This window comes from Acanthochromis polyacanthus, chromosome 4 (assembly GCF_021347895.1).
Source record: "Acanthochromis polyacanthus isolate Apoly-LR-REF ecotype Palm Island chromosome 4, KAUST_Apoly_ChrSc, whole genome shotgun sequence".
Taxonomy (NCBI): Eukaryota; Metazoa; Chordata; class Actinopteri; family Pomacentridae; genus Acanthochromis; species Acanthochromis polyacanthus.
In genome coordinates, this window is record NC_067116.1 from 888,114 (window position 1) to 914,597 (window position 26,484).

Genomic DNA, 26,484 nt, shown 5'->3' on the forward strand with positions numbered 1-26,484 from the left:
CGTCACCAGAAACCCGTCCTGTCGAACCCGCATGGTTCTGGTTCTGGTTCTGGTTCTGGTTCTGGTTCTGGTTCTGGTTCTGGTTCTGGTTCTGGCTCCGGCTCTGCCTCTGGTTCTGGTTCTGGTTTCGCTGCAGGCTGAATTCTCCTCAGTCTGGATCCAGTAGAACCAGGTCGCTGGTTCCAGATGAACGTCAGAGTTATTCTCTGAGCGTCCAGCAGGAGGCAGCAGCTGCTAAACAAACATCTGGAGCAGCTGAGAGCCAAAATACTGAGAACCGAAAACAGGAAATCAGTCATTTATTTTTAAATATGGAAAGAACGAATATTAAATGAATAATATATAACAATATATCAGTGATATATTTATAAATAAGTGTGTGTGTGTGTGTGTGTGTGTGTGTGTGTGTGTGTGTGTGTGTGTGTGTGTGTGTGTGTGTGTGTGTGTGTGTGTGTCTGCAGGAAGAGGAGGATCTTTGTTGGACAGAAACTGAGCAGGATTCAGACAGAAGCAGCTACAGGTGAGAAAAGTTTCTATTTATTCTTTAACTTCAGTTTATTAATGTTTTATTCTATTTATTAACTTCAGTTTATTAATGTTTTATTCTATTTACTAACTTCAGTTTATTAATGTTTTATTCTATTTATTAACTTCAGTTTATTAATGTTTTATTCTATTTATTAACTTCAGTTTATTAATGTTTTATTCTATTTATTAACTTCAGTTTATTAATGTTTTATTCTATTTATTAACTTCAGTTTATTAATGTTTTATTCTATTTATTAACTTCAGTTTATTAATGTTTTATTCTATTTACTAACTTCAGTTTATTAATGTTTTATTCTATTTATTAACTTCAGTTTATTAATGTTTTATTCTATTTACTAACTTCAGTTTATTAATGTTTTATTCTATTTATTAACTTCAGTTTATTAATGTTTTATTCTATTTATTAACTTCAGTTTATTAATGTTTTATTCTATTTACTAACTTCAGTTTATTAATGTTTTATTCTATTTACTAACTTCAGTTTATTAATGTTTTATTCTATTTATTAACTTCAGTTTATTAATGTTTTATTCTATTTACTAACTTCAGTTTATTAATGTTTTATTCTATTTACTAACTTCAGTTTATTAATGTTTTATTCTATTTATTAACTTCAGTTTATTAATGTTTATTCTATTTATTAACTTCAGTTTATTAATGTTTAAATTCTATGTAATGTTGAACTTTTTCTGTTTGTGTTCTTAAAGTTTTACTGAAGTCTAAAAATCCAGTTAAAAGCAGAAATCCTGCACTACATCTAAAATTATTATTAATAGAAAAATGTCCTTAAAAGGTCAAAGTTACAGAAAATACAGACAGAATTATTAAAAAGTTTAACAGTTATAATATGAGTCATGTTTGAATCTCTGTTTATTTAACATTTAGCTTTAATATTAAACCTGATTTATTCACTGATATGCAGTACAACTACCCTAAAGTACTTTAGATATTACTGTAGTACAACTACCTTAAAGTACTTTAGATATTACTGCAGTACAACTACCCTAAAGTACTTTAGATATTACTGTAGTACAACTACCCTAAAGTACTTTAGATATTACTGTAGTACAACTACCTTAAAGTACTTTAGATATTACTGCAGTACAACTACCCTAAAGTACTTTAGATATTACTGTAGTACAACTACCCTAAAGTACTTTAGATATTACTGTAGTACAACTACCCTAAAGTACTTTAGATATTACTGCAGTACAACTACCCTAAAGTACTTTAGATATTACTGTAGTACAACTACCTTAAAGTACTTTAGATATTACTGCAGTACAACTACCCTAAAGTACTTTAGATATTACTGCAGTACAACTACCCTAAAGTACTTTAGATATTACTGCAGTACAACTACCTTAAAGTACTTTAGATATTACTGCAGTACAACTACCTTAAAGTACTTTAGATATTACTGCAGTACAACTACCCTAAAGTACTTTAGATATTACTGCAGTACAACTACCTTAAAGTACTTTAGATATTACTGCAGTACAACTACCCTAAAGTACTTTAGATATTACTGTAGTACAACTACCTTAAAGTACTTTAGATATTACTGCAGTACAACTACCTTAAAGTACTTTAGATATTACTGCAGTACAACTACCCTAAAGTACTTTAGATATTACTGCAGTACAACTACCCTAAAGTACTTTAGATATTACTGTAGTACAACTACCTTAAAGTACTTTAGATATTACTGCAGTACAACTACCTTAAAGTACTTTAGATATTACTGCAGTACAACTACCTTAAAGTACTTTAGATATTACTGCAGTACAACTACCTTAAAGTACTTTAGATATTACTGTAGTACAACTACCTTAAAGTACTTTAGATATTACTGCAGTACAACTACCCTAAAGTACTTTAGATATTACTGCAGTACAACTACCTTAAAGTACTTTAGATATTACTGCAGTACAACTACCCTAAAGTACTTTAGATATTACTGCAGTACAACTACCTTAAAGTACTTTAGATATTACTGCAGTACAACTACCTTAAAGTACTTTAGATATTACTGTAGTACAACTACCCTAAAGTACTTTAGATATTACTGTAGTACAACTACCTTAAAGTACTTTAGATATTACTGTAGTACAACTACCTTAAAGTACTTTAGATATTACTGCAGTACAACTACCCTAAAGTACTTTAGATATTACTGCAGTACAACTACCCTAAAGTACTTTAGATATTACTGTAGTACAACTACCTTAAAGTACTTTAGATATTACTGCAGTACAACTACCTTAAAGTACTTTAGATATTACTGTAGTACAACTACCCTAAAGTACTTTAGATATTACTGTAGTACAACTACCTTAAAGTACTTTAGATATTACTGTAGTACAACTACCTTAAAGTACTTTAGATATTACTGCAGTACAACTACCCTAAAGTACTTTAGATATTACTGCAGTACAACTACCCTAAAGTACTTTAGATATTACTGTAGTACAACTACCTTAAAGTACTTTAGATATTACTGCAGTACAACTACCTTAAAGTACTTTAGATATTACTGCAGTACAACTACCCTAAAGTACTTTAGATATTACTGTAGTACAACTACCTTAAAGTACTTTAGATATTACTGCAGTACAACTACCTTAAAGTACTTTAGATATTACTGTAGTACAACTACCTTAAAGTACTTTAGATATTACTGCAGTACAACTACCCTAAAGTACTTTAGATATTACTGCAGTACAACTACCCTAAAGTACTTTAGATATTACTGCAGTACAACTACCCTAAAGTACTTTAGATATTACTGCAGTACAACTACCTTAAAGTACTTTAGATATTACTGCAGTACAACTACCCTAAAGTACTTTAGATATTACTGTAGTACAACTACCTTAAAGTACTTTAGATATTACTGCAGTACAACTACCTTAAAGTACTTTAGATATTACTGTAGTACAACTACCTTAAAGTACTTTAGATATTACTGCAGTACAACTACCCTAAAGTACTTTAGATATTACTGCAGTACAACTACCCTAAAGTACTTTAGATATTACTGTAGTACAACTACCCTAAAGTACTTTAGATATTACTGCAGTACAACTACCCTAAAGTACTTTAGATATTACTGCAGTACAACTACCCTAAAGTACTTTAGATATTACTGCAGTACAACTACCCTAAAGTACTTTAGATATTACTGTAGTACAACTACCCTAAAGTACTTTAGATATTACTGCAGTACAACTACCTTAAAGTACTTTAGATATTACTGCAGTACAACTACCCTAAAGTACTTTAGATATTACTGTAGTACAACTACCTTAAAGTACTTTAGATATTACTGCAGTACAACTACCTTAAAGTACTTTAGATATTACTGCAGTACAACTACCCTAAAGTACTTTAGATATTACTGCAGTACAACTACCTTAAAGTACTTTAGATATTACTGCAGTACAACTACCCTAAAGTACTTTAGATATTACTGCAGTACAACTACCTTAAAGTACTTTAGATATTACTGTAGTACAACTACCCTAAAGTACTTTAGATATTACTGCAGTACAACTACCTTAAAGTACTTTAGATATTACTGCAGTACAACTACCCTAAAGTACTTTAGATATTACTGCAGTACAACTACCTTAAAGTACTTTAGATATTACTGTAGTACAACTACCTTAAAGTACTTTAGATATTACTGTAGTACAACTACCTTAAAGTACTTTAGATATTACTGCAGTACAACTACCCTAAAGTACTTTAGATATTACTGCAGTACAACTACCTTAAAGTACTTTAGATATTACTGTAGTACAACTACCTTAAAGTACTTTAGATATTACTGTAGTACAACTACCCTAAAGTACTTTAGATATTACTGCAGTACAACTACCCTAAAGTACTTTAGATATTACTGCAGTACAACTACCCTAAAGTACTTTAGATATTACTGCAGTACAACTACCTTAAAGTACTTTAGATATTACTGTAGTACAACTACCCTAAAGTACTTTAGATATTACTGCAGTACAACTACCTTAAAGTACTTTAGATATTACTGCAGTACAACTACCCTAAAGTACTTTAGATATTACTGCAGTACAACTACCTTAAAGTACTTTAGATATTACTGTAGTACAACTACCTTAAAGTACTTTAGATATTACTGCAGTACAACTACCCTAAAGTACTTTAGATATTACTGCAGTACAACTACCTTAAAGTACTTTAGATATTACTGTAGTACAACTACCTTAAAGTACTTTAGATATTACTGTAGTACAACTACCCTAAAGTACTTTAGATATTACTGCAGTACAACTACCCTAAAGTACTTTAGATATTACTGCAGTACAACTACCCTAAAGTACTTTAGATATTACTGCAGTACAACTACCTTAAAGTACTTTAGATATTACTGTAGTACAACTACCCTAAAGTACTTTAGATATTACTGTAGTACAACTACCTTAAAGTACTTTAGATATTACTGCAGTACAACTACCCTAAAGTACTTTAGATATTACTGCAGTACAACTACCCTAAAGTACTTTAGATATTACTGCAGTACAACTACCTTAAAGTACTTTAGATATTACTGTAGTACAACTACCCTAAAGTACTTTAGATATTACTGTAGTACAACTACCCTAAAGTACTTCAGACTGTACTGCAGTAAATCACTCAGTAGATTTACTGATTATTTCCTGATCGATCAGACTTTAGACTCCTGAGGGGATGGAAGTGGCATCACACTGCAGTGCCTCTGATGTCACTGAAGTCAACAAGGACCCCAACCAATCAGAGTGCATCGTCAGCCAGCCAACAGCCAATGGGACGATCACGCATCACGCTACAGGTGAGAGGAAAAGTTCTCAGGTGAGAGAAGACACAATGTGACGGGAGGAGACACTAAAATAATGAGGTGAGACAGGTGAGGACAGGAGGACAGGTGAGGACAGGAGGACAGGTAAGGGTTTTAAACATTATTGTTCCTTCTCGAACCTTCTGCTGATGATGTCATTTTATTGAGTGAAGTTTTAGTTTGATCTATTTTAAATCTAATAAGTTCCATTTGACAGATCAAACTGAAGTTTTGTTTAAATTTGTTACATTTAAATGATTCCAGATGAAAACAGTGAAATATTTAATAACTTCTGAATAAACTGAGGCTCCAACAAACAATGATTTAAACCCTGGAGGAAGAAATCCTCCAGAGTTTCAGATAAAAGCCGCTTTTATTTTGGCTACGAGGAAACAGAGACTGAGAACCGATTATTAGTTTACAGCTGAGTCCTGTTTACCTTCTAACCTCTGACCTCCTGACCTTCTGACCACAGCTTCGGCTGAGGCAGGTGAGGACAGGTGTGTCTTCTTTTCCTCCTCCTCCTTCTGTTTCTTCTTCTTCTCTTCTTCTTCTTTGAAGTTCGAAGAAGAACAAAAGATGATTTTTTCTTTTTTATCCAAAAGTTCCATAATTGATGAGATGATTAATGAAGTGATTTTAGGAAAGTCACCTGGACTGTAAAGGGGAGGAGGTAGAACTGGGCCTTCACTGGTTCTCCTGTTTAGAATGATGGAGAACCAGCTGGGAGGAAGTAGGTTAGGGTTGTAAACTCCAGAACCTTTGCTAGTTCTGAAGGAGGTAGGGTAAGGGTTGTAACGATGGAGAACCAGCCGATGCCATCTTGCTTCTGCTCTTCTTGCAGAAGAGGCTCCGCCCCCTCTCTCTCATAGGCTGGAGGATGACAGCAGTGACGACTCTTTGACAGACAGCTCCTACACCAATGACATCTCTCGACTTCTGCCTGCCCCGCCCACCTTTGCACTCCGCAAACAGAGAGGTGGCATATCTGAATGAACCTGAATGTCCCTGAATGTCCCTGAATGTCCCTGCATGCACCTGAATGCACCTGAATGCACCTGAATGTCCCTGAATGCACCTGAATGCACCTGAATGTACCTGAATGTCCCTGAATGTCCATGAATGCACCCGAATGTCCTTGAATGCACCTGAATGTCCCTGAATGTCCCTGAATGTCCATGAATGCACCTGAATGTCCCTGAATGTCCCTGAATGAATCTGAATGTCCCTGAATGCACCTGAATGTCCCTGAATGTCCCTGAATGTCCCCGAATATCCCCGAATGCACCTGAATGCACCTGAATGTCCTTGAATGTCCCCGAATGTCCCCGAATGTCCATGAATGCACCAGAATGTCCCCGAATGTCCCCGAATGTCCATGAATGCACCTGAATGTCCCTGAATGTCCTTGAATGTCCCCGAATGTCCCCGAATGTCCCCGAATGTCCTTGAATGTCCCCGAATGTCCCCGAATGTCCCCGAATGTCCATGAATGCACCTGAATGTCCCTGAATGTCCTTGAATGTCCCCGAATGTCCCCGAATGTCCCCGAATGTCCATGAATGCACCTGAATGTCCCTGAATGTCCCCGAATGTCCCCGAATGTCCCCGAATGTCCTTGAATGTCCCCGAATGTCCCCGAATGTCCATGAATGTCCATGAATGCACCTGAATGTCCTTGAATGTCCTTGAATGTCCCCAAATGTCCCCGAATGTCCCTGAATGTCCCTGAATGTCCTTGAATGCACCTGACTGTCCCTGAACGCACCTGAATGTCCTTGAATGCACCTGAATGTCCCTGAATGCACCTGAATGTCCCTGAATGTCCTTGAATGTCCCTGAATGTCCCTGAATGTCCTTGAATGTCCCCGAATGTCCCCGAATGTCCTTGAATGTCCCCGAATGTCCCCGAATGTCCCCGAATGTCCATGAATGTCCATGAATGCACCTGAATGTCCCTGAATGTCCTTGAATGTCCCCAAATGTCCCTGAATGTCCCTGAATGTCCTTGAATGCACCTGACTGTCCCTGAACGCACCTGAATGTCCTTGAATGCACCTGAATGTCCCTGAATGCACCTGAATGTCCCTGAATGTCCTTGAATGTCCCTGAATGTCCCTGAATGCACCTGAATGCCCCTGAATGTCCCTGAATGTCCCTGAATGCACCTGAATGTCCCTGAATGCACCTGAATGTCCCTGAATGTCCATGAATGCACCCGAATGTCCTTGAATGTCCCTGAATGCACCTGAATGTCCCTGAATGTCCCTGAATGTCCCTGAATGTCCCTGAGTGCACCTCATCAACAATGTGATGTCATCACTTAGTCATGTGTGATGTTATCTCAGGTGTGGATGGATCATCAGTGTCACCTGTCTGCACTCCTCCGTCTTCATCCACCTGTAGTAGACATCATGAGAGCACCAATCAGAAGCAGCTATCTTCTACCAAAAGCCACACCTCCTTTAAGACCGACGCCGCCCACATTAAGGAGGTTGCCGGAGATGGTGAGCCAATCAGCTTCATCGTTCTGCTGCTGAGTTACTAGAGAACTTCAGGGAGCTCCAGGTTTCCACAGTGCTTAGATGTTCTCCTGATGTTCTAAAAGGGGTTCCTCTTTATGGACCAGATGTTTTTCATGTTCCACTTGAAGGTTCTAAAAGGTTTTAAAGGCATCTGAAGTGTCCAAATAGTGTTTTAGTTCATCTGACCTTTAGTCTGCCTTCACTGTTCCCATGGTTATAGTCTCTGGGTTCCTATTGGCCACACCCATCATTCACTCCTTTAGTTTCCAGGACAACAATTTGTTTTTCTTAATGTTACTTTTTTTTAATGTTTTGCCTTTTTTAAATAAAAGAAACATGGTGAGAAGAGTCTAAATGACCACGGGTTGGACTCGAACCCATGACCGCTGCTCAGGACTATAGACCTGTTTATGTGTTAGTAGAGATAGTAGAGTTAGTAGGGTTAGTGGAGTTAGTAGAGTTGGTGTTAGTAGAGTTAGTAGGGTTATTACAGGTTGTAAAGTTGTCACAAGTTGAGGTAACAAAGATTCTTCCTGCTCTCTGGTTATCATGTTGCACTGGAGCTGCTTATTGCCTTTGTGCCGTCTGTGTTGGCGTTTTCCTTCACCACAGGATAGAAGTATGGGTGCGGCCGTCAGTCTCTGCTGGTGGTCGTAGTGCAGCAGCTTGTCCAGCAGGTCCAGAGCCTCTGGACTCACCAGGTGCTGGTTCTCTGGCTGGATGAACTGCTCCCAGCACTTGGGGCGGCTGTGGATCAGGTGGTAGAGCGGGTCGTCCAATGATCAAAGGGTCGGTGGTTCGATTCCCGCTCTCGCCTAGTCATGTGCCGTTGTGTCCTTGGGCAAGACACTTAACCCCCCTTGCCTCCAGTGTTCTCACAACGTTGTATGAATGTGTGTGAATGTTGGTGGTGGTCAGAGGGGCTGTAGGCGCGGATGGGCTGCCACGCTTCCATCAGTCTGCCCCAGGACAGCTGTGGCTACAAATGTAGCTTACCACCACCAGAGTGAGAATGTGTGAGTGAATGAATAATGGATCCATTGTAAAGCGCTTTGGGTGTCTTGAAAAGCGCTATTTAAATGTAACCATTATTATTAGGGTTAGTAGGGATAATAGCGTTAGTAGGTTTAGTAGGGTTAGTAGGATTAGTAGAGTTAGTAGGGATCATAGAGTTAGTAGGGTTAGTAGAGTTAGAGTTCGTAGGGTTAGTAGAGTTAGTAGATTTATTAAAGTTAGTAGAGGTAGGGTTAGTAGGGTTAGTGGCGTTGTTTTTTGAATATGTTCAGTGTTGTCAGGGTGTTTTCAGAATGCTTTATTGATCCTGTTTCTATAGTGTTTTTAGAGTTTTTAGAGGATTTTGAGAGTATTTCAGAGTATTTAAACTGCCATCAAATTGAGAGGAAAACCTGCAGTTTCTGGTAGAAGTGCTGCTGCAATTCGACCTTGAACTCTAAACAGAAACACTTCAACCTCCTGCCGAGTTTATCATTCAGCAGCTGGACGGTTTGTTATCTCTGCAGAGCACACAGGGCCACTCCCAGCCCTCCCAGTCCTCCCAGTCCATCAGCTGCTCTCGTTTTCACCACAAACAGCAGCAGTTCAGTCTGAGGCTGAACTTTAAAGAGTCAAAAAGAACAAAAAGTTTGACCCATTAAGTCCAAATAAGTCAGAAAACATGTTCAATGAATAAACAGAAAGGAGGTCAAACGAAAACGGTAAAAGATAAAGTTGTAGAGATTATTTTGTAGTTCTAGTTTTATCATGAAATATGTTTGAGGAACGTAAATCATAATTTCACACGAGAGATGAAGTTATTACTAAAAAAAGAAATTACATTTCTAATTTTCCAGTCATAATTGGCAAAATGGTAGTGTCTACAGATACGGACCCGTACGCGAGTCTCGCAAGTCAAGAAGCTGCTAACCACTGCAAACTGTTGAAAGGTAAGCAAAGGTTAAGGTCAGCGTTAGCAGAGCCGGCTCTACCCAATGTGGCGCCCTAGGCGAGCTTTTAGATCGCGCCCCCCCATCGGCAATTTATATGTTTACAAAAGAAATCGAATACCATTGTCTTTAATTTACAAGATGTCCCCCAATTTATTTGCTTAACAAATTCCAAATAAATCACTCAGAAGCAAGTTATAAAGTAAATCTGAAATAAAATATAAATACCTTACGACAAAATAAAGATCCTGTAAATAAGTGAATAAATAATAATAGCAATAAATTATAAGTACAACAGTCAACATCAAAGAACTTAAATAACCACAGTTTGCCCACAATAACTAAACATAAGCTACATTTACACTGTGCAATAACTATATACAAAACTAAATAAAATAACTATACAACTATATGTAAAACTATGTACAAAAAAGGCATATAGACCTCGTGGTGATTATTACTGCATCCACTAGCGTGATGCCAGTGCCACCACCTGCTCAACCTCACCTCTCTTGCTAGAACTGTACTTTCCTAGATTTTTTCCAGCAAAGTCATCTATTATTATTATTGAAAGTCCACAGAGACGAGTTTGCATCATTAAAAGCAGGAGAAACGTGAGCGAGCCAGATGTAAATAAAACAAATAATAAACTGTAGGTCAGGCTCATGTAGAACCTACTGAGAAGGTTTAACCTTTACCAATGATCCAGAACAGTAAAGACCCTTCCATGCAGTCCAGATACACAAATATGAAAGTGATTAGCAGTTGTTAGCAACTGTGGCTAATCGCTCAGAAGCAAGTTATCAATTTAACAGTAGACTGCAGAACAGCTGAGGCAGTACACCTGACGGCTGCTTCATGTCATCACTGTATCTTTACTTTACCTCTTTCTTTCTCCCGTTTTTTCTCCTCTTCTTTTCTTTTTTTCTTCCTTGTGCTCCGGACAGCTTTGGTCGTTTCGACATATTTACAAACTTTGGGGTCACGTCAATAAATCTGCCCCTCCCCCCACACAGAGAGCGAGCAGGTACCATCAGCTAGCGGAGGAGGGGGGTTTGTGGGAGGGGGCATTACTAAATATTTGAATCTATGTCAGCCTTTCTATTTTAAGAGTTAATATTAATAACTACTAACTAGTTTTAATAATATTGAAGGTATAAAGAAGTAGCGGTTAGGAGAAAATGGATAAATGGATGGATGGATTTTTCCCCCCTAATTTTGTGGCGCCCCCCGGAGGCCACGGCGCCCTTAGCATTTGCCTATATTGCCTATTGGGCGAGCCGGCTCTGAGTGTTAGGGTCAGGTTTAGGCTCCGTACCTGTAGTACCGATGCTACGGGTCCGTACCTCCAGCGTCTACCGGGAGTCACGTGACCAGATCTCGCGTATCTGATTGGCAAATGGAAAGTACAGGTCCGTACCTCCAGCAACTACCTTGCAAAATAATGTAAGAAGAAAAGCCCTCAGAGAGCAGTCCTCCTCCAAGGCTGCTCAGTCGTTGGATCATTTCTGACAGATTAAATCTTTGACAAGAAAATTATCTTGCGCTGTGTACAGGCGTGTGTTCTGCATGTGTACGTTATGTATGGAAACTGGATATCCGGTTATCTGGATATGTAGCAGGCGGCAGGAATTGATGGGACCCACAATTCAATCAGCTGTTCCTTGGATCATTTCTGATGGATAAGTCCTGATAAGTCCTCAGAGGTGGAGTTGTAGTAGGATCACAATCATGTGGTCATATAGTGTTCATTTGTTGTCATGGTTACAGTGATGCTGTGCCGCTGTCTGGCAATGATACTGATTGATTGATCAGTCTGATTGATTGATTGATTGATTGATTGATTGATTGATTAGTCTGATTGATTGATTGATTGATTGATTGATTGATTGATTGATTGATTGATTGATTGGTCTGATTGATTGATTGATTGATTGATTGATTGATTGATTAGTCTGATTGATTGATTGATTGATTGATTGATTGATTGGTCTGATTGATTGATTGGTCTGATTGATTGATTGATTGATTGATTGATTAGTCTGATTGATTGATTGATTGATTGATTAGTCTGATTGATTGATTGATTGATTGATTGATTGATTGATTGATCGATCGGTTGATTGATTGATTGATTAGTCTGATTGATTGATTAGTCTGATTGATTGATTGATTGATTGATTGATTGATTGATTGATTGATTGCCTTACAGACTGCTGTGCCCACTGCCTCCTGGCCTGCCTGTTCTGTGAGCTGCTGTCCATGTGCTCAGCAGTGGGGGAGTGTCTGTCATGTGGAGTGGGTGGAATTAGCTGCTGTGATGCTGCCATTGGCTGCTGCTGCTGCGTGGAGGTGGCGGGGGAGGCGGCGTGCACAGAGGAGGCGTGTCAAGCCGTGTTGGATTGTGGGATACTGGAGGACTGCTGCGGTTCGTCGGACTGCCTGGAGATCTGCCTGGAGTGCTGCTCCATCTGCTTCCCTTCATAGCAGGCAATCAGAGGAGGACCGCGACGTGATGTCACAGAAGAGAGGATGCTGGGAGGATGAGGACGATGCAGGAATAAGGCAGTGGAATCACCTGGGGAGGGAGTTCTGGACTGCAGACTTTGTAGAGTCAGTGTTGTACCTTTAAATGTGGATTTAATCCTAAACACTAAAACCTCTAAAACCTGTTGACTTTGGAAGATCCAATCAGAGCAGATGAATGGTTTACGGATGTCTTTATATTGATCCTTTCCATGCTTTAATGGCTGACAGAGAATGTGAGATCTCTGAATCGTCATGAAAACACGTTGACTTCTATTCATTGTACTTTAGTTCTACAATTGAAGGATTAAAGAGAACGTAGAACCAGAAAACTTCATCTGAGCAGCAGATGTTCTGATCAAACTTCTCAGTCTGATCACATTTAATCCTTGTGTTGGTCCAGGTGTACTCAGGTGTTGGTTCAGGATTATAATTTGTACCTCTCTCTACACCTGTCCTTGTCTGTGATTGGTCGTCTGCTGCCAGCTCCGCCCCTCTCCAATGAACTAACTAGTTACTAACCAGCTTCATGTGAATCCAGAGAACCACGGACATCCTGGATCTTTAGAACCTCCAGACCTCAGGTTCTGGTTCTGGTTCAGGTTCTGGTTCTGAAAATGATTTTTTTATTCAATGATCCACCAGAACATTAAAAGTGAAAAAACCCAAAGTGTTTTTCATTCTTGGTGCCAACTGCAGGATTCAGGAAGCAGAAGAAAAATATCTTTAAACCTCTGATGGAACTTTAAATAAAATCAGAGAACGTCAGCTGATCATTAAAGTGATAGAAAAATCAATCTGCAGTCGGTTTGAATCACAGCTGAAGGGATTTAGGGAAACATGTTTAAGAATTTTCTGATGAAAGATGTTTGAATGAGTTTGTTCATATTTCAGTAAAATAGAGACAGGGTCATCAAGGTTCCTGCAGGGAAACATTACAGGAACGTTCTCTGGAAGTTTCTGACTGAACATCACACACTGATGGCTCAGAGGGGGCGGAACAGGAAGTGGTCCTGCAGGGACAGGAAGTGTGTGTTGGGCAAAGCTGATGTCAGGACATCCAAACAGGAAATCACTGAAAAGACCCAGCAGGTGACCTCTGACCTCTAGGTCCTCACTTCACATAAAGAGGACATAAGAGGACAACGTCTCCACAAACCAGCTGCACCAACACACACACTGGGAGCTAAACCAGTGGTGGGATTTATTTCGTTCAGATTTTTGCAGATTTTCTATTGATATCAGTTTCTTCTTATCTCAGTCCTTCCATACGTCTCTTTCCCAGAGAGGCTGAACTTAGACCCTCTTTAAAAACGGAACCTCCTGCTGCAGTGAGGCCTTCAACACGGTCCAGTCAGACTCCACGTCCAGAGCTTGGCCACCAGGATGCAGGAGAGGTCCTCAGATATGAGAACTGTTTGTTGTTGTCATGAGGAGTGAACATGAGTAAAGGAGTGAAATATAGTTTTAAAGCATAATTCAGAATAAACCAGACATAACTGTGATGTTTTCTTCTTCATCAGATCCAGTTGGCAGACATGAAGACAAACTAAAGGTCTGGAGATGATCTGATTCTAAACAGGTCCGACTGCAGTTATTAGGAAGAAGGAAATGATTGTTGATGAATTTAAAAAGAGTCCTGAGACTTCATCAAGACTTATAAAAACTGTTGATTCTGAAAAAAAAACAGTCTTCAGTAAAACAGAGAATTCAGAACTTTTGATCAAGATTCTTGGATAAAAACTGAACTGAATCCAGCATTCTACCTGCTGCCTGTCCATTTTTTCTCCTCCTGTTCATTTGTAGATAGTTCTTCTGAATAATTCACTCCTTTCCTAAAACAGTAATCAGTGTAGGAGCAGCTGTCAGAGCAGGGTAAGACTGAGCTCATTTATCCAGGAACAGTTCTACTGACGGACGTTTTTACTGAATTCTTTGTCTCACTCACTCTGGAGATCTGAACACCAGAAGTTTAATCTGTGTTTAGTCTGTCTGTAGAATCATCCTCCATTGATGAGTTCCACTGATGATCTGCTCCTCAACGTTCAGGTACATTTCTGGATCTGAGTGGGTGGAAGGTCATTTCCTGTGCAGTTTGCTGGGGAATAAGAAAACTGAAGAGAAGTAAAATGAAAGTAAACATAGACAGGATTAATGATGAGGAGTGAAACGTTCAGCAGCATGAAGGAGCTGCTAGTCTTCCTTCAATAATGTCCCAGAAACCAGGTTTAACTAAATTCAATTAAATTAGATTCCTGTTGAAGCAGCAGCTGGAGGCTCCAGGTCCGCCGGTTTCAGAATGATTCTAGAAATAACGTAGATCAGCCACAACAAAGTTTTATTAAACAATGAGAAGTTTTTCTGTTTTTCTCTCATTTCTGACGCCTAAATGATTTTAGATGGATTCATAAAGACTGCGGCACAGCGCCTCCTGCTGGACGTCTTCAGAACTTCATGTTTATCAGGAGATAAGGGTCCTAATGAGGGCAGCATGGTGGTTCTCATGGTGACCTCACAGCTAGAAGGTTCTGGTTAGAGTCCACATGTTCTCCCTGCTGGGTTCTCCAGGTTCCTCCCACAATCCAAAGACCTGCTGAGGTTCCCTGGAGGTTCTGAACTGTCTGTAGGTGTCTGTGTCTCATATGTTTATTGGCATGTATACATCAAACAATGAATACATTTTGGTATAAATGATCATCACATATGTGTACATCTTTTCTCAATTTTTTAAGTCTCCAAAAAGCAAAACAAATAAAATAAATAAATACATTTCAATAAAAGAAAAGAAAATTACAAAACAGAGCACAAACAAAACATAATAAAAAAACTCACAGGAAGAGTTTTGGAGTGTGGGTCTAACTAATGTTAAAAAATAAAATGAATGGTTGCCACTTCGTGTTAAATTTGTTCAAATTACCTTGTCTGGAGTACCTTATTTTCTCTAGTCTTCAGAAAGACATGACTTCACTCATCCAGAGTGTTTGTAGATTTCCAATTTAGGAGGAGATGACGTCTCACAATTAAAGATGTAAAAGCTAAGACTTCTTTTTGAACAGATGTAAAGTTATCATAGTCTTTGGGGAGACCAAAAATTGCAATGTGGGGAGAAATGTCAATGGATTTTTGAAGAACTTTGGACATTGTATCAAAATAAATCTGCCAAATATTTGTTAATTTTGGGCAAAAGAAAAACGTGTGTGAGATTACAAAGTGATCCAGAGCATCTGTCACAGATGTCAGCTGTGTTTGGAAAAAATTGTGCCAGTCGAGTTTTAGAATAGTGACATCTGAACAGAACTTTAAATTGTATTAGAGTCAAGCGGGCACAAATGGAGGTCTTATGGATAACAATCAGTGCCGGTTCCCACCAGGAATCTTCCAAAGTTAAGCCCAACTCATGCTCCCAGGCCTCCTTTATACTAGTGGTTCAGTAACCATCATAAGACTGAATTATGCCATAAACCTTTGAAATTATAGACCTCTGTAATGGATTCAATTGCAAAAGTGCATCACATTTTTGCTCAGGTGGGATTTGAGGGAAATTTGGAAATAGTGATTTTACACAATTCCTGACTTGAAAATACCAAAAAAGATGAGAAGAAGGGAGATCGTATTCCCTAGTTAATTCTATAAAAGAGCAAAAAATTCCATCCTTATAGAGATCTTTGAATGATTTGAGACCCTTATTGTGCCATATTTTGAAAACAGAATCTGTGAGGGCAGGTTTGAATACATGATTTCTCAGTAATGGAGTTAATGCAGTAGGGTCAGTAAATTTAAACTGTTTCCTAAATTGAAACCATATCTTTAATGTAGAGATCACCACAGGGTTGCTAGTGAAGCCAGAAGGGTTGACTGATACTGAGCCTGTCATCAAGGCTCGTAGAGAAGATGAGGAACGGGACTGTTTCCAGTTGACACCAGGGTCAGTCCATCAGTTTCAGCCAGCATAGTGCTTTGGTTATATTTACTGCCCAGTAATAGAATTTAAAATTTGGTAAAGTAAGACCACCATCAAATTTGTAATTTTAAAGAATTTTCAGCCTCACCCTGGGTGTCTTGCCATTCCACAGAAATTCAGAAATCATCGAGTCAATATTTTTGAAAACACTTTTTGATAAGAATACAGGCAAACATTGAAACAGAAATAAAAATTTAGGTAGAACATTCATTTTAACTACGTTAATTCTTCCGATCAATGACAAAGAAAGAGAACCCCATCTTTGAAAATCAGTCTTTGTCTGATGGACCGTTACCTGTCCAGGTGAACCTTCCCCCTCAGTCAGCTGGGATAGGCTCCACCCCCTACAGAGGACAGCTAACGGATGAACTATCCTGTGTGATAAATGTTCTGTAGAAGTTCATTTGTGTCATTTTCTGTGTGTTTCATGAATAATGAGCTGCTGTGAACTTTTCAACCTTCAGCTGAACATTTAGTCACTTATTAGAATTATTATTATTAAATTGCTCTTATTAAAAGCCATCACAGTGGATGATGGAACTTGATCTGAATCCATCTTAAAAACACCTGACACCTTACTGAACTCTGTTCTCTAAGAACCTTCTTCATTTTGCTTTTATGTTTCTCCTCATTAAACCTGAAGTTGTTGCCATGGAAACAGGCGGTGTGGAAATAAAACAAATCAACATGCTCTTCAGCTTCAGGATTTATTTCTATAAAATGTGACAAATCTATAAAAAATAAACAGGAATACAACAGATCATGAATAAAGACAAACAGAAATCCCTTTTAGAACTCTGGTCAGGCTGTCTCCATGGTAACTGCTCAGACTGAAGTTAGTTTTGGTGAAAAACGATGACCTGACAAAGTGAAACCCCACAGCAGATCTGGTAATATTGCCTCACAGTAATCTGATTACCTCCAAGCTGAAGAACATGAGAAGAAGCCTGATGGATGCTGGAGAACATTCTTTGGTCAGATGAAGATCAATAAGTTGGGCTCAGATGGAGTCCAGATGTTTGGTGAGAACCTGACCAGGACTACCCCAGTGGATGCATGGTCCTGACAGTGAAGCACGGAGGATCAAAAATACTTTATTTCCAGAAGGAGTGGGTTGTCCCAGCAGGACCTGGACAGTGTAAGTCCTGAAGCCACCAGAACCTCTGAAGTGTTCTCCAGAGAAAGGTAGAGCAACACAACCCCTCCAGCAGAGAGCAGCTGAAGAACACAGAAGATGTGAGCAGAAATGAGTGGACTCTGGTTTCCTCCATGAGGAGGACTGAAGGAGGAACCAAAGAACCTCAGCTTAGTTCCACTGAGTTCCTGCTGTGGAGCCTCAATGTAACCACTAATCTGACATCAGAGACAGTACTCTATTACTGAGAGGTAATCTGATTACTGTGAGGGATACAGGGTAAAATCATTTCTGTGATACTGATGCTGTGTACTGGAACACTGAGCTAAACCTGACAGTTAACTAGTAATTTTTAGACCAGCTAACTGTCAGCTGGTCATTTTTAGACTAGCTAACTGTCAACCAGTCATTTTTAGACTAGCTAACTGTCAGCTAGTCATTTTTAGACCAGCTAACTGTCAGCTAGTCATTTTTAGACCAGCTAACTGTCAGCTAGTCATTTTTAGACTAGCTAACTGTCAACCAGTCATTTTTAGACTAGCTAACTGTCAGCTAGTCATTTTTAGACCAGCTAACTGTCAGCTAGTCATTTTTAGACTAGCTAACTGTCAGCTAGTCATTTTTAGACCAGCTAACTGTCAGCTAGTCATTTTTAGACTAGCTAACTGTCAGCTAGTCATTTTTAGACTAGCTAACTGTCAGCTAGTCATTTTTAGACCAGCTAACTGTCAGCTAGTCATTTTTAGACTAGCTAACTGTCAACCTGTCATTTTTAGACTAGCTAACTGTCAGCTAGTCATTTTTAGACTAGCTAACTGTCAACCAGTCATTTTTAGACTAGCTAACTGTCAACCAGTCATTTTTAGACCAGCTAACTGTCAACCAGTCATTTTTAGACTAGCTAACTGTCAGCTAGTCATTTTTAGACCAGCTAACTGTCAGCTAGTCATTTTTAGACTAGCTAACTGTCAACCAGTCATTTTTAGACCAGCTAACTGTCAGCTAGTCATTTTTAGACTAGCTAACTGTCAACCAGTCATTTTTAGACTAGCTAACTGTCAGCTAGTCATTTTTAGACTTGCTAACTGTCAACCAGTCATTTTTAGACTAGCTAAGCTTGCAGTTGGCCACAAACTAGTAAATGAGAACAGCAACAACAGTGAGCTAGCTCTGTTCAATGCTTGAAATAGGTTACATTACACAGTTTGTACACACTTTAGCTGTTAGCTCTTACAGTTTATCTCTGGGTGAATAAAATACATTTAACAGATGAGAAAGCTTCAGCTGGGTGATTACTGACTGAGCCACTGAACTAAATCAAGCCTATAAAGCTAACGGCTAGCTCAGCTAACAGCTAGCTCAGTTAATGGTTAGTTCAGCTAATGGCTAGCTTAGTAAGCAGCGGACTGCAAGCAGTCACTGTGTGCTAATCCAGAGGCTGCATCCTTTAATGGCTGAATTCAAACAATCCCGTTTTATTTCCCATCAGGTCAGGTGATCTCAGGTCATCATATCAGGTGATCTAAGTATGTCGTTGATCTGATGGCTGGAAGCACCTAGCATGGAAGTTCTGCCACCAATGGTGTGTGGAATGTGTATATGATTGATTGATTGATTGATTGATTGATTGATTGATTACAAATTGTACAGCGCTTTGCGTACCATTAAGGTAGAACGGCACCATATCAGTGTTGACCATTTACCTCCAAACTACAGAACTCATGGAGTTACTGAGAAAGGATGACTCAGAATGACAGTGAAACTTTGTGGGAAAATACCTGAGGACTGGAAGAACCTGATCAGTGTTGGAGACCTTCTTCCTTCACTCCTCAAAATGCCTGCCCAGAATGTGAACCATGAAGCTGAACATCACGACAAACAACATTTGGTTTGAACTCTGAGTCCTTAAAGAATGCAGCTGTAGATATGAGTTAGCCTGCTATCAGCTTCAGCTAACACTTACCCTGCTATCAGCTGTAGCTATGAGTTAGCCTCCTATCAGCTTCAGCTAACACTTACCCTGCTCTCAGCTGTAGCTATGAGTTAGCATGTTATTAGCTTCAGCTAACACTTACCCTGCTATCAGCTGTAGCTATGAGTTAGCATGTTATTAGCTTCAGCTAACACTTACCCTGCTAACAGTGATGGCTAACAGTGAGCTCACTTAGCGATGGGTGATGCTAACAGTGAGCTAAGTTGGCGGTGGGTGATGCTAACAGCGGGGTAAGTTAGCGGTGGGTGATGGCTAACAGAGAGCTAGCTTCTTCACCAGTAACAACAATAAAATGCTAGCTGTGACCAAACTGGAACCAGTAGAATGAAACCTGTCCAAACTGGTGGCAGCGTGTGGAGATGGAACCGTTTCCCTTAAGGTCGACTCTTTGTTCTGTCAGTTTGTTTCAGGTCTACAGTCTGAGCGTCCAGGTGAGATCACACCTGCAGCTTCTCAGCGGATGAAACCAGCTCAGCCAATCACCTGCAAGCTTGTTCATCAGCAGCCAATCAGTGCCCAGCTGTCTCTGTTTCTTGTTTTCATGATGATGCAGAACTCAACAGTCACCACACAGTGGTTACCATGGTAACTGATGGGAACACAGGAGGACACTGCTGTGGTTAGCATGGTGACAGTCTCAGGGACAATGCAGAAAATGAACAGTCACCATGGATACTGTAGACAGGGGTTATCATGGCAACACTTTTGGGGCACACTGTGGTAACCATGGTGACGTCATGGTTACAAGCAAGGACCCAGTCATTGTCGTGACAACTTTACAGGACACCTAGCATCCAGGAAGATGTGCAGTGGTTACCATGGCGACACGGCATCATGCTGGGCACAGATTGTTTGGATGATGTCACGGGTTAAAATAGAAGATAAAAAAGGCGGAGTCCCGTCTCCAGCTCAGCCAATCAGATCTCACCGTGCTGAAGTCATCAGAGGTCCTCGTCCATGCTAAAGCTGCTCCTCCGGCTGCTCGTCTTCGAGGCCCCGCAGGACAGCAGCGGGTCGGACATCACACCGTCCTCCATCAGCAGGACGCCCTGCAGCTCCGCCTCCGGCAGCAACTCCGAGGAGAAGACCGCGGACGCCCCCGAGGGTCCTCCAGGTCCACAAAGCTCAGAGCGTCCAGACCCAGGGGAGGAGTCACCAGGGGGGAGGAGGGGGAAGAGAAGGGAGGGAGGGGAGAGGACAGAAGGGTGGGTGGGGCCAGAGGGGAGGAGGAGGGAGGGGGGGGGGCAGACGAGGACAAACCGTGAAGCCGAGCCTGGACCTCCAGTTCCTGGAGAACACCAAGAAACACCAAGAGGTCAGACAGGAGAACCAGATAGTTCACCAGCAAGGTCTAAACAACAACAAACACCAGGAAGTACTAAACAACAAAAAACACCAGGAAGGTCTAAACAACAACAAACACCAGGAAGTACTAAACAACAACAACCATCTGGGGGGTATTCCTTGAAGCTGGCTTAGGTCTAAGCCTGGCTTATTTCGGTCAGCTTCGCTAACTTTAGTGAGAGTTTAGTTCCACCAACAAGGCTTAGGGCTAGCCTGGCTTGGTAACCATGGTAACTCAGCCAGAGCGACAAGCCTGGTCCGGGGCAGGCTAACAGTCAAGCTTACTTTAGCTCCATGTCAGAGAAGGTTCTGACGAGCTTCAGAAAGACGCCTGTGAACCGCATGTTACACATTAAATTCATCTTGATCTGTAATCAGTGATGTTCTTGTTCGGTGACATACATTGAGACCTTTTTTAAATAAATAAACTCTATCATATTACACATTTTGTCACAGTGTGTAACTGTGGGTCAGTGGTTAGAGTGTAGTTAAGTAGATTAAATGTGGTTTTACTTTTCATTGCGCCGTGGGTTTGAATCCACCAGCGGTAAATACTTGGAAATATCTGATTTTCTGTCTTCTTTCACCCTCAAAGTTCAGTCAGCACGTAACAGGAACAGGCACAGATTGTGTTAAAATAAGCAGGACACAACAGCCACAGTTTTCCATAAAGAATACCTTCCTTTGACCAGCGGTCCAATCTGATCATGATGAGAATCCAAAGGTGAGGCCAAATGATGAGAGAACTATTTAGTGTACAGCTCATTTGTGTCTTCTCCCTTATTTAAATGTAGGCCACAGCAGCACTATCATCTCTGATAAAAATGACATCTCCTCTGTAGGCCTACATGTTTTTTTCTGCTTTTTCATTCAAAGTTTGAGTGTTTGATGAAACATCTCCACATGAAGTTGCCCCTTTTTTCCAAAGTATTCCTACTTTGGTTTTAGGTGTTACCTGCTGCTTTATTCATCTATGGTGGATATATATTTGTCACATCAAGAACATGAATTAGGCCTACCAGAGTAAAAAGTGAAAACCACCATCACATTACACAAAACCAGGCTGTAGCCTCTTTCTCTCATATATATAGATGTTTATACACACATAAAAAATGTCTTCAATGGGTTTTAAAAGCTTTATTTCATCAGATTGATCTCCTCTGGGCCACAGTAGTGTGACAAACTTCAGGGTGAGGAAAAAAAAGTCATCAACCACTGCAGCTGTGGGTTATCCCTAATCAGTGTCAAAAACTTGCCCTCTGAAAATTAAATTTTCAGACGTGTGCGTGTGTACGCTCAGACTAAGTGCTTCATTAAAAAGAAAATAAACACGCATTTAAACGGTCGGCAATGCTTTGCCAGGCAGCGTCTGGAGCTTTATTTATCAACCGTGTTGCCTTTTCTTGTGATAATCTCCCTGTAGTCCTCCTACAACTCCGAAGAGAAAGTGTCCTCTCTGTTTTTAGACATAATATCATCATTTCGACGATCGACACGTCGGAGCTTTTTATCTCCCCGGACTCGCGCTCAGCCGCAGCTTGGATCAGCCTGGCTTGAATAAGCGTCTCTGAAAAACAGCTGAGCCTCGTTGGTGGAACTAATTGCAGCTGAGATTAAAGTTGCCGCTTATTCAAGCCACGCTTACCGGCGTAAGCCCAGCCTGTTTTAGCCAGCTTCATGGAATACCCCCCTGGAAATTCTAAACAACAACAAACACCAGCAATTTTTAAACAACAACAACAAAAACAGGAAATACTAAACAACAAACACCAGAAAGGTCTAAACAACAACAAACTACAGGAAGTTCTACATAAAAAACATGAAGCAAATACTAAACAACAACAAACATCAGGACATTATAAACAACAAACACCAGCAAGTTTTAAACAACAACAAAGAAAAACAGGAAATTATAAACAACAAACACCAGCGAGTTCCAAACAGCAACAACAACAAACGACAGAAAGTTATAAACAACAACTTGATCAGAAACACCAGGTAGTTGTCCAGTCAAAGCTGTTCTGTCCCCCATCCTCACCTGTATCCTCAGCCCTGATTGGATGTTCTCCTCACCTGTATCCTCAGCCCTGATTGGATGTTCTCCTCACCTGTATCCTCAGCCCTGATTGGATGTTCTCCTCATCTGTATCCTCAGCCCTGATTGGATGTTCTCCTCACCTGTATCCTCAGCCCTGATTGGTTGTTCTCCTCACCTGTATCCTCAGCCCTGATTGGTTGTTCTCCTCACCTGTATCCTCAGCCCTGATTGGTTGTTCTCCTCACCTGTATCTTCAGCCCTGATTGGATGTTCTCCTCACCTGTATCCTCAGCCCTGATTGGATGTTCTCCTCATCTGTATCCTCAGCCCTGATTGGATGTTCTCCTCACCTGTATCCTCAGCCCTGATTGGTTGTTCTCCTCACCTGTATCCTCAGCCCTGATTGGTTGTTCTCCTCACCTGTATCCTCAGCCCTGATTGGTTGTTCTCCTCACCTGTATCTTCAGCCCTGATTGGTTGTTCTCCTCACCTGTATCCTCAGCCCTGATTGGTTGTTCTCCTCACCTGTATCTTCAGCCCTGATTGGTTGTTCTCCTCACCTGTATCCTCAGCCCTGATTGGTTGTTCTCCTCACCTGTATCCTCAGCCCTGATTGGTTGTTCTCCTCACCTGTATCTTCAGCCCTGATTGGATGTTCTCCTCACCTGTATCCTCAGCCCTGATTGGTTGTTCTCCTCACCTGTATCTTCAGCCCTGATTGGATGTTCTCCTCACCTGTATCCTCAGCCCTGATTGGATGTTCTCCTCACCTGTATCCTCAGCCCTGATTGGTTGTTCTCCTCACCTGTATCCTCAGCCCTGATTGGTTGTTCTCCTCACCTGTATCCTCAGCCCTGATTGGATGTTCTCCTCACCTGTATCCTCAGCCCTGATTGGTTGTTCTCCTCACCTGTATCCTCAGCCCTGATTGGATGTTCTCCTCACCTGTATCCTCAGCCCTGATTGGTTGTTCTCCTCACCTGTATCTTCAGCCCTGATTGGATGTTCTCCTCACCTGTATCCTCAGCAGCAGTGATCGGTTGGTGTTCTCCAGCCTCCTCTGTCTCTCTTCCATCTCTCGGGTTCTCTGCTGTTCTTTCTGCAGTTTGCGGATGTAATCCACCGACGCTTTCAGGATGGTTCCTTTGTTCCACCTGGTCTCCCTGACAGACCAATCACATGAATTATTTCTGTGTTTTACGTTCCTGTGTCTCTGGCTGGTACTAAGTACTGATGAAGTGTCAGTAACAGCAGTGTTATCAGTAGTAGTATCTGCAGTGTGTACTGACGGGTCTGAGGATTTGGGGATCAGAGCTCCGAGTTCTTTGATGCGATCGTTGATGTTGAAGCGTCTCCTCCTCTCGACTGAAACAGAAACAGCAGAATCATGAAGATGAATCCTGACTTAGATGTCCTTCATGAATATCCGTTTCACTGTTCAGATATTAAGACTTCCGTTTCAGTTAGCATCCCGCTTTACCAGTCAGAAAGAGTCTGACCAGGTGTTACCTCACAGCGTACTGACCAATAGGGGTGCAGCTCTGTGTAGCCCCACCCACTCACTGCTTCCAGGTGAACCAATCAGAATGACAGCAGGTTTATTTACTGTCTACTATCTGATAAACTCTACATGTCTGAAGCTGTTAGAGCGAACATAGGAGTCTCCATGCACTGATAACACCCAGATTACTGATGGCCCTCACAATTACAGGAGGATCCTGAGTATTATCACACTGTAACATTAACATAGCTAATGTTAGCATTAGCCACAACAATAAGAAATGCTTTGTATTTGTGCTGCTAATGCGGCTAACTATGCTCTAATGCTGAACAAATCAGACAGAAGAGCATCCTCTCTGAATTTTACTGGATCACTGAGAAATGATCTGTGCTCTCTGAACATCTGCATGCGTGTCAGATTGACATAATTTTTCAACTATTATACTAGTACTACTATAGAAGTGCTACTGTTTGGCTTCTTGTTTGTTTGAATACTAGTTCTTTGTATCTGATATTCTCCTGGGTTCGTCGCTGGTCCATCAGGAAGCACAAGGTCTCACGATGGTGTCGTTTTGTGTACTGTGTAGTTTTCTTGTCTTCAGAGTGTCAGAATAGGTGAGTAGTTAAAATATACATCAGTGAGATAATCTGTTAGCTTCTGTTAGCTTCTCTCCTGCTCTCTGTGCTCATTAAACTGCATCTTAATCCATCTGAACTACAATAAAGCTGCTCTCATTTCCAGATATTTCTGTTGTCAGACAGCAGAATCAGGATGAAACAGAGAAGCTCATCCAGACCGCATGCTAACATGCTAACCAGCGTTAGCTTCATTTAAAGACTAATTTTATAGCTTCATCTGACAACAAACACAGCAGTTAAAAACATTCACACAGATTTATTGAGACAAAGTTAGATGATAGAAAGTCTGATTCATCTGTCAGACAGGGGAAGTCTTCTTCCTGAAGGGGGCGGGGCCAGCAGCAGCTTGTTTAAAGCTACAGACACTGAAAGGGTTTAGAGCTAAACCAGGACTATAATCACCATACTGCAGGTATTCTGATGAAGGAATACTGCAGTAACTGATATAGTACTTTGTACTCACTCAGGTTGTGATTGTCCTTCTTCTGTCTCTCTTTCATCAGCGCTTTGGCCTCAACATCTGCAACAACAACAACAGAACCACCTCCATCAGTAACAACAACAGAACCAACTTCATCACGAACAACTACAACAACAATAATAGCAACACTGTAGGTGCGTGTCCACCAGATGTGATTTTCCCACACAGCAACGCACTGCATCTGAAAATCACTCTGACAGTGGGCGGTCACTAGCGGACCACAGCATGGTCACATGACAGCGTTCGAGCAACAGCGGGCCTCTATGTGGTCACGTGACCGAGCTTTCAGCTTGACTGTCCAGCAGGCATGTCGGATAAACACAGCGGCTCGGCCGCAAACTTTCTCTTTTACTTCGAAAACACTTCAGCGAAAAATATTTAAAGTAGAAGTCCGGTCTACTTTATGTAAATGAGCTCCAGGTAAACACACTGGATCACAGCTGGAAACACAGCGCAACCGGACCAGAATGCCACACCCGGTGTGTTTCCATCTGTGATCCAGTTCATTTACATAAAGTAGACTGGACTTCTACTTTATGTAAATTCGATGCGGTATGCAGAGATCCCATGCATCCCATGACGGATTCCAGCAATTCTACAATTCTACAGTTTCATTATCAGACGCTTTTGTCCAAAGCGACGTACAACACAAGCAAGAATTCAGACATAAGGAAAAACCTGTAGTAAGTGCAAAAGTGCTTCAAGTGTGATTGGTGGTTTGTTGGGTTGGAACAGAGGAGCTAGCTGTTGGAGATACCCTACCTGTCCAAAAACAAGTGTCCACCTGGATTTAACTGAGCCAAGAGATAAGATCCTTCTGCTGGGTAATTACTGCAGTGATGAAACAACTTTTTTAACCCTTGCTGATTCTCATTTCTAAACAACTGTGTTGGAAGACATACAGTATCCTGTGGTCATGAAAGGATGTTAATCTGTCTCAGAAGGGTCAAATTATTGGCCTGCATCAAGCAAAGAAAACAACTAAGGAGATGAAA

The 26,484-nt window shown here is 40.6% G+C and overlaps 2 protein-coding genes across 6 annotated transcripts in view; one reads left to right on the forward strand and one right to left on the reverse strand.

Moving 5' to 3' along the window:
• Positions 1–400: 400 nt before the first annotated feature.
• On the forward strand, positions 401–17,197 carry LOC110966540 (uncharacterized). Of its 5 annotated transcripts, XR_007941593.1 has the most exons (7): positions 401–520; positions 5,259–5,398; positions 6,249–6,383; positions 7,753–7,911; positions 12,085–13,595; positions 13,684–13,795; positions 13,922–17,197. XR_007941593.1 is itself a non-coding variant. In XM_051947709.1 (5 exons), the coding sequence occupies exons 2-5, from the start codon at positions 5,278–5,280 to the stop codon at positions 14,932–14,934; spliced, it is 552 nt and encodes a 183-aa protein (XP_051803669.1). In that variant the 5' UTR covers positions 418–520; positions 5,259–5,277; the 3' UTR covers positions 14,935–17,197. The 5 variants fall into 5 exon arrangements, 2 of the variants coding, with proteins under 2 accessions (XP_051803669.1, XP_051803668.1); XR_007941591.1 differs by having other exon boundaries at positions 12,085–13,795; XR_007941592.1 differs by having other exon boundaries at positions 403–520; positions 13,684–17,197.
• Positions 17,198–18,263: 1,066 nt separating this feature from the next.
• The window catches only part of LOC127533772 (transcription factor E3-like), a 36,217-nt gene continuing 27,996 nt past the window's right edge, over positions 18,264–26,484 (reverse strand). The window contains 5 exon segments of the mRNA XM_051947710.1: positions 18,264–20,577; positions 20,580–20,775; positions 23,885–24,032; positions 24,159–24,234; positions 25,472–25,528. Coding sequence (XP_051803670.1) covers positions 20,429–20,577; positions 20,580–20,775; positions 23,885–24,032; positions 24,159–24,234; positions 25,472–25,528 — 626 coding nt within the window. The 3' untranslated portion in view covers positions 18,264–20,428.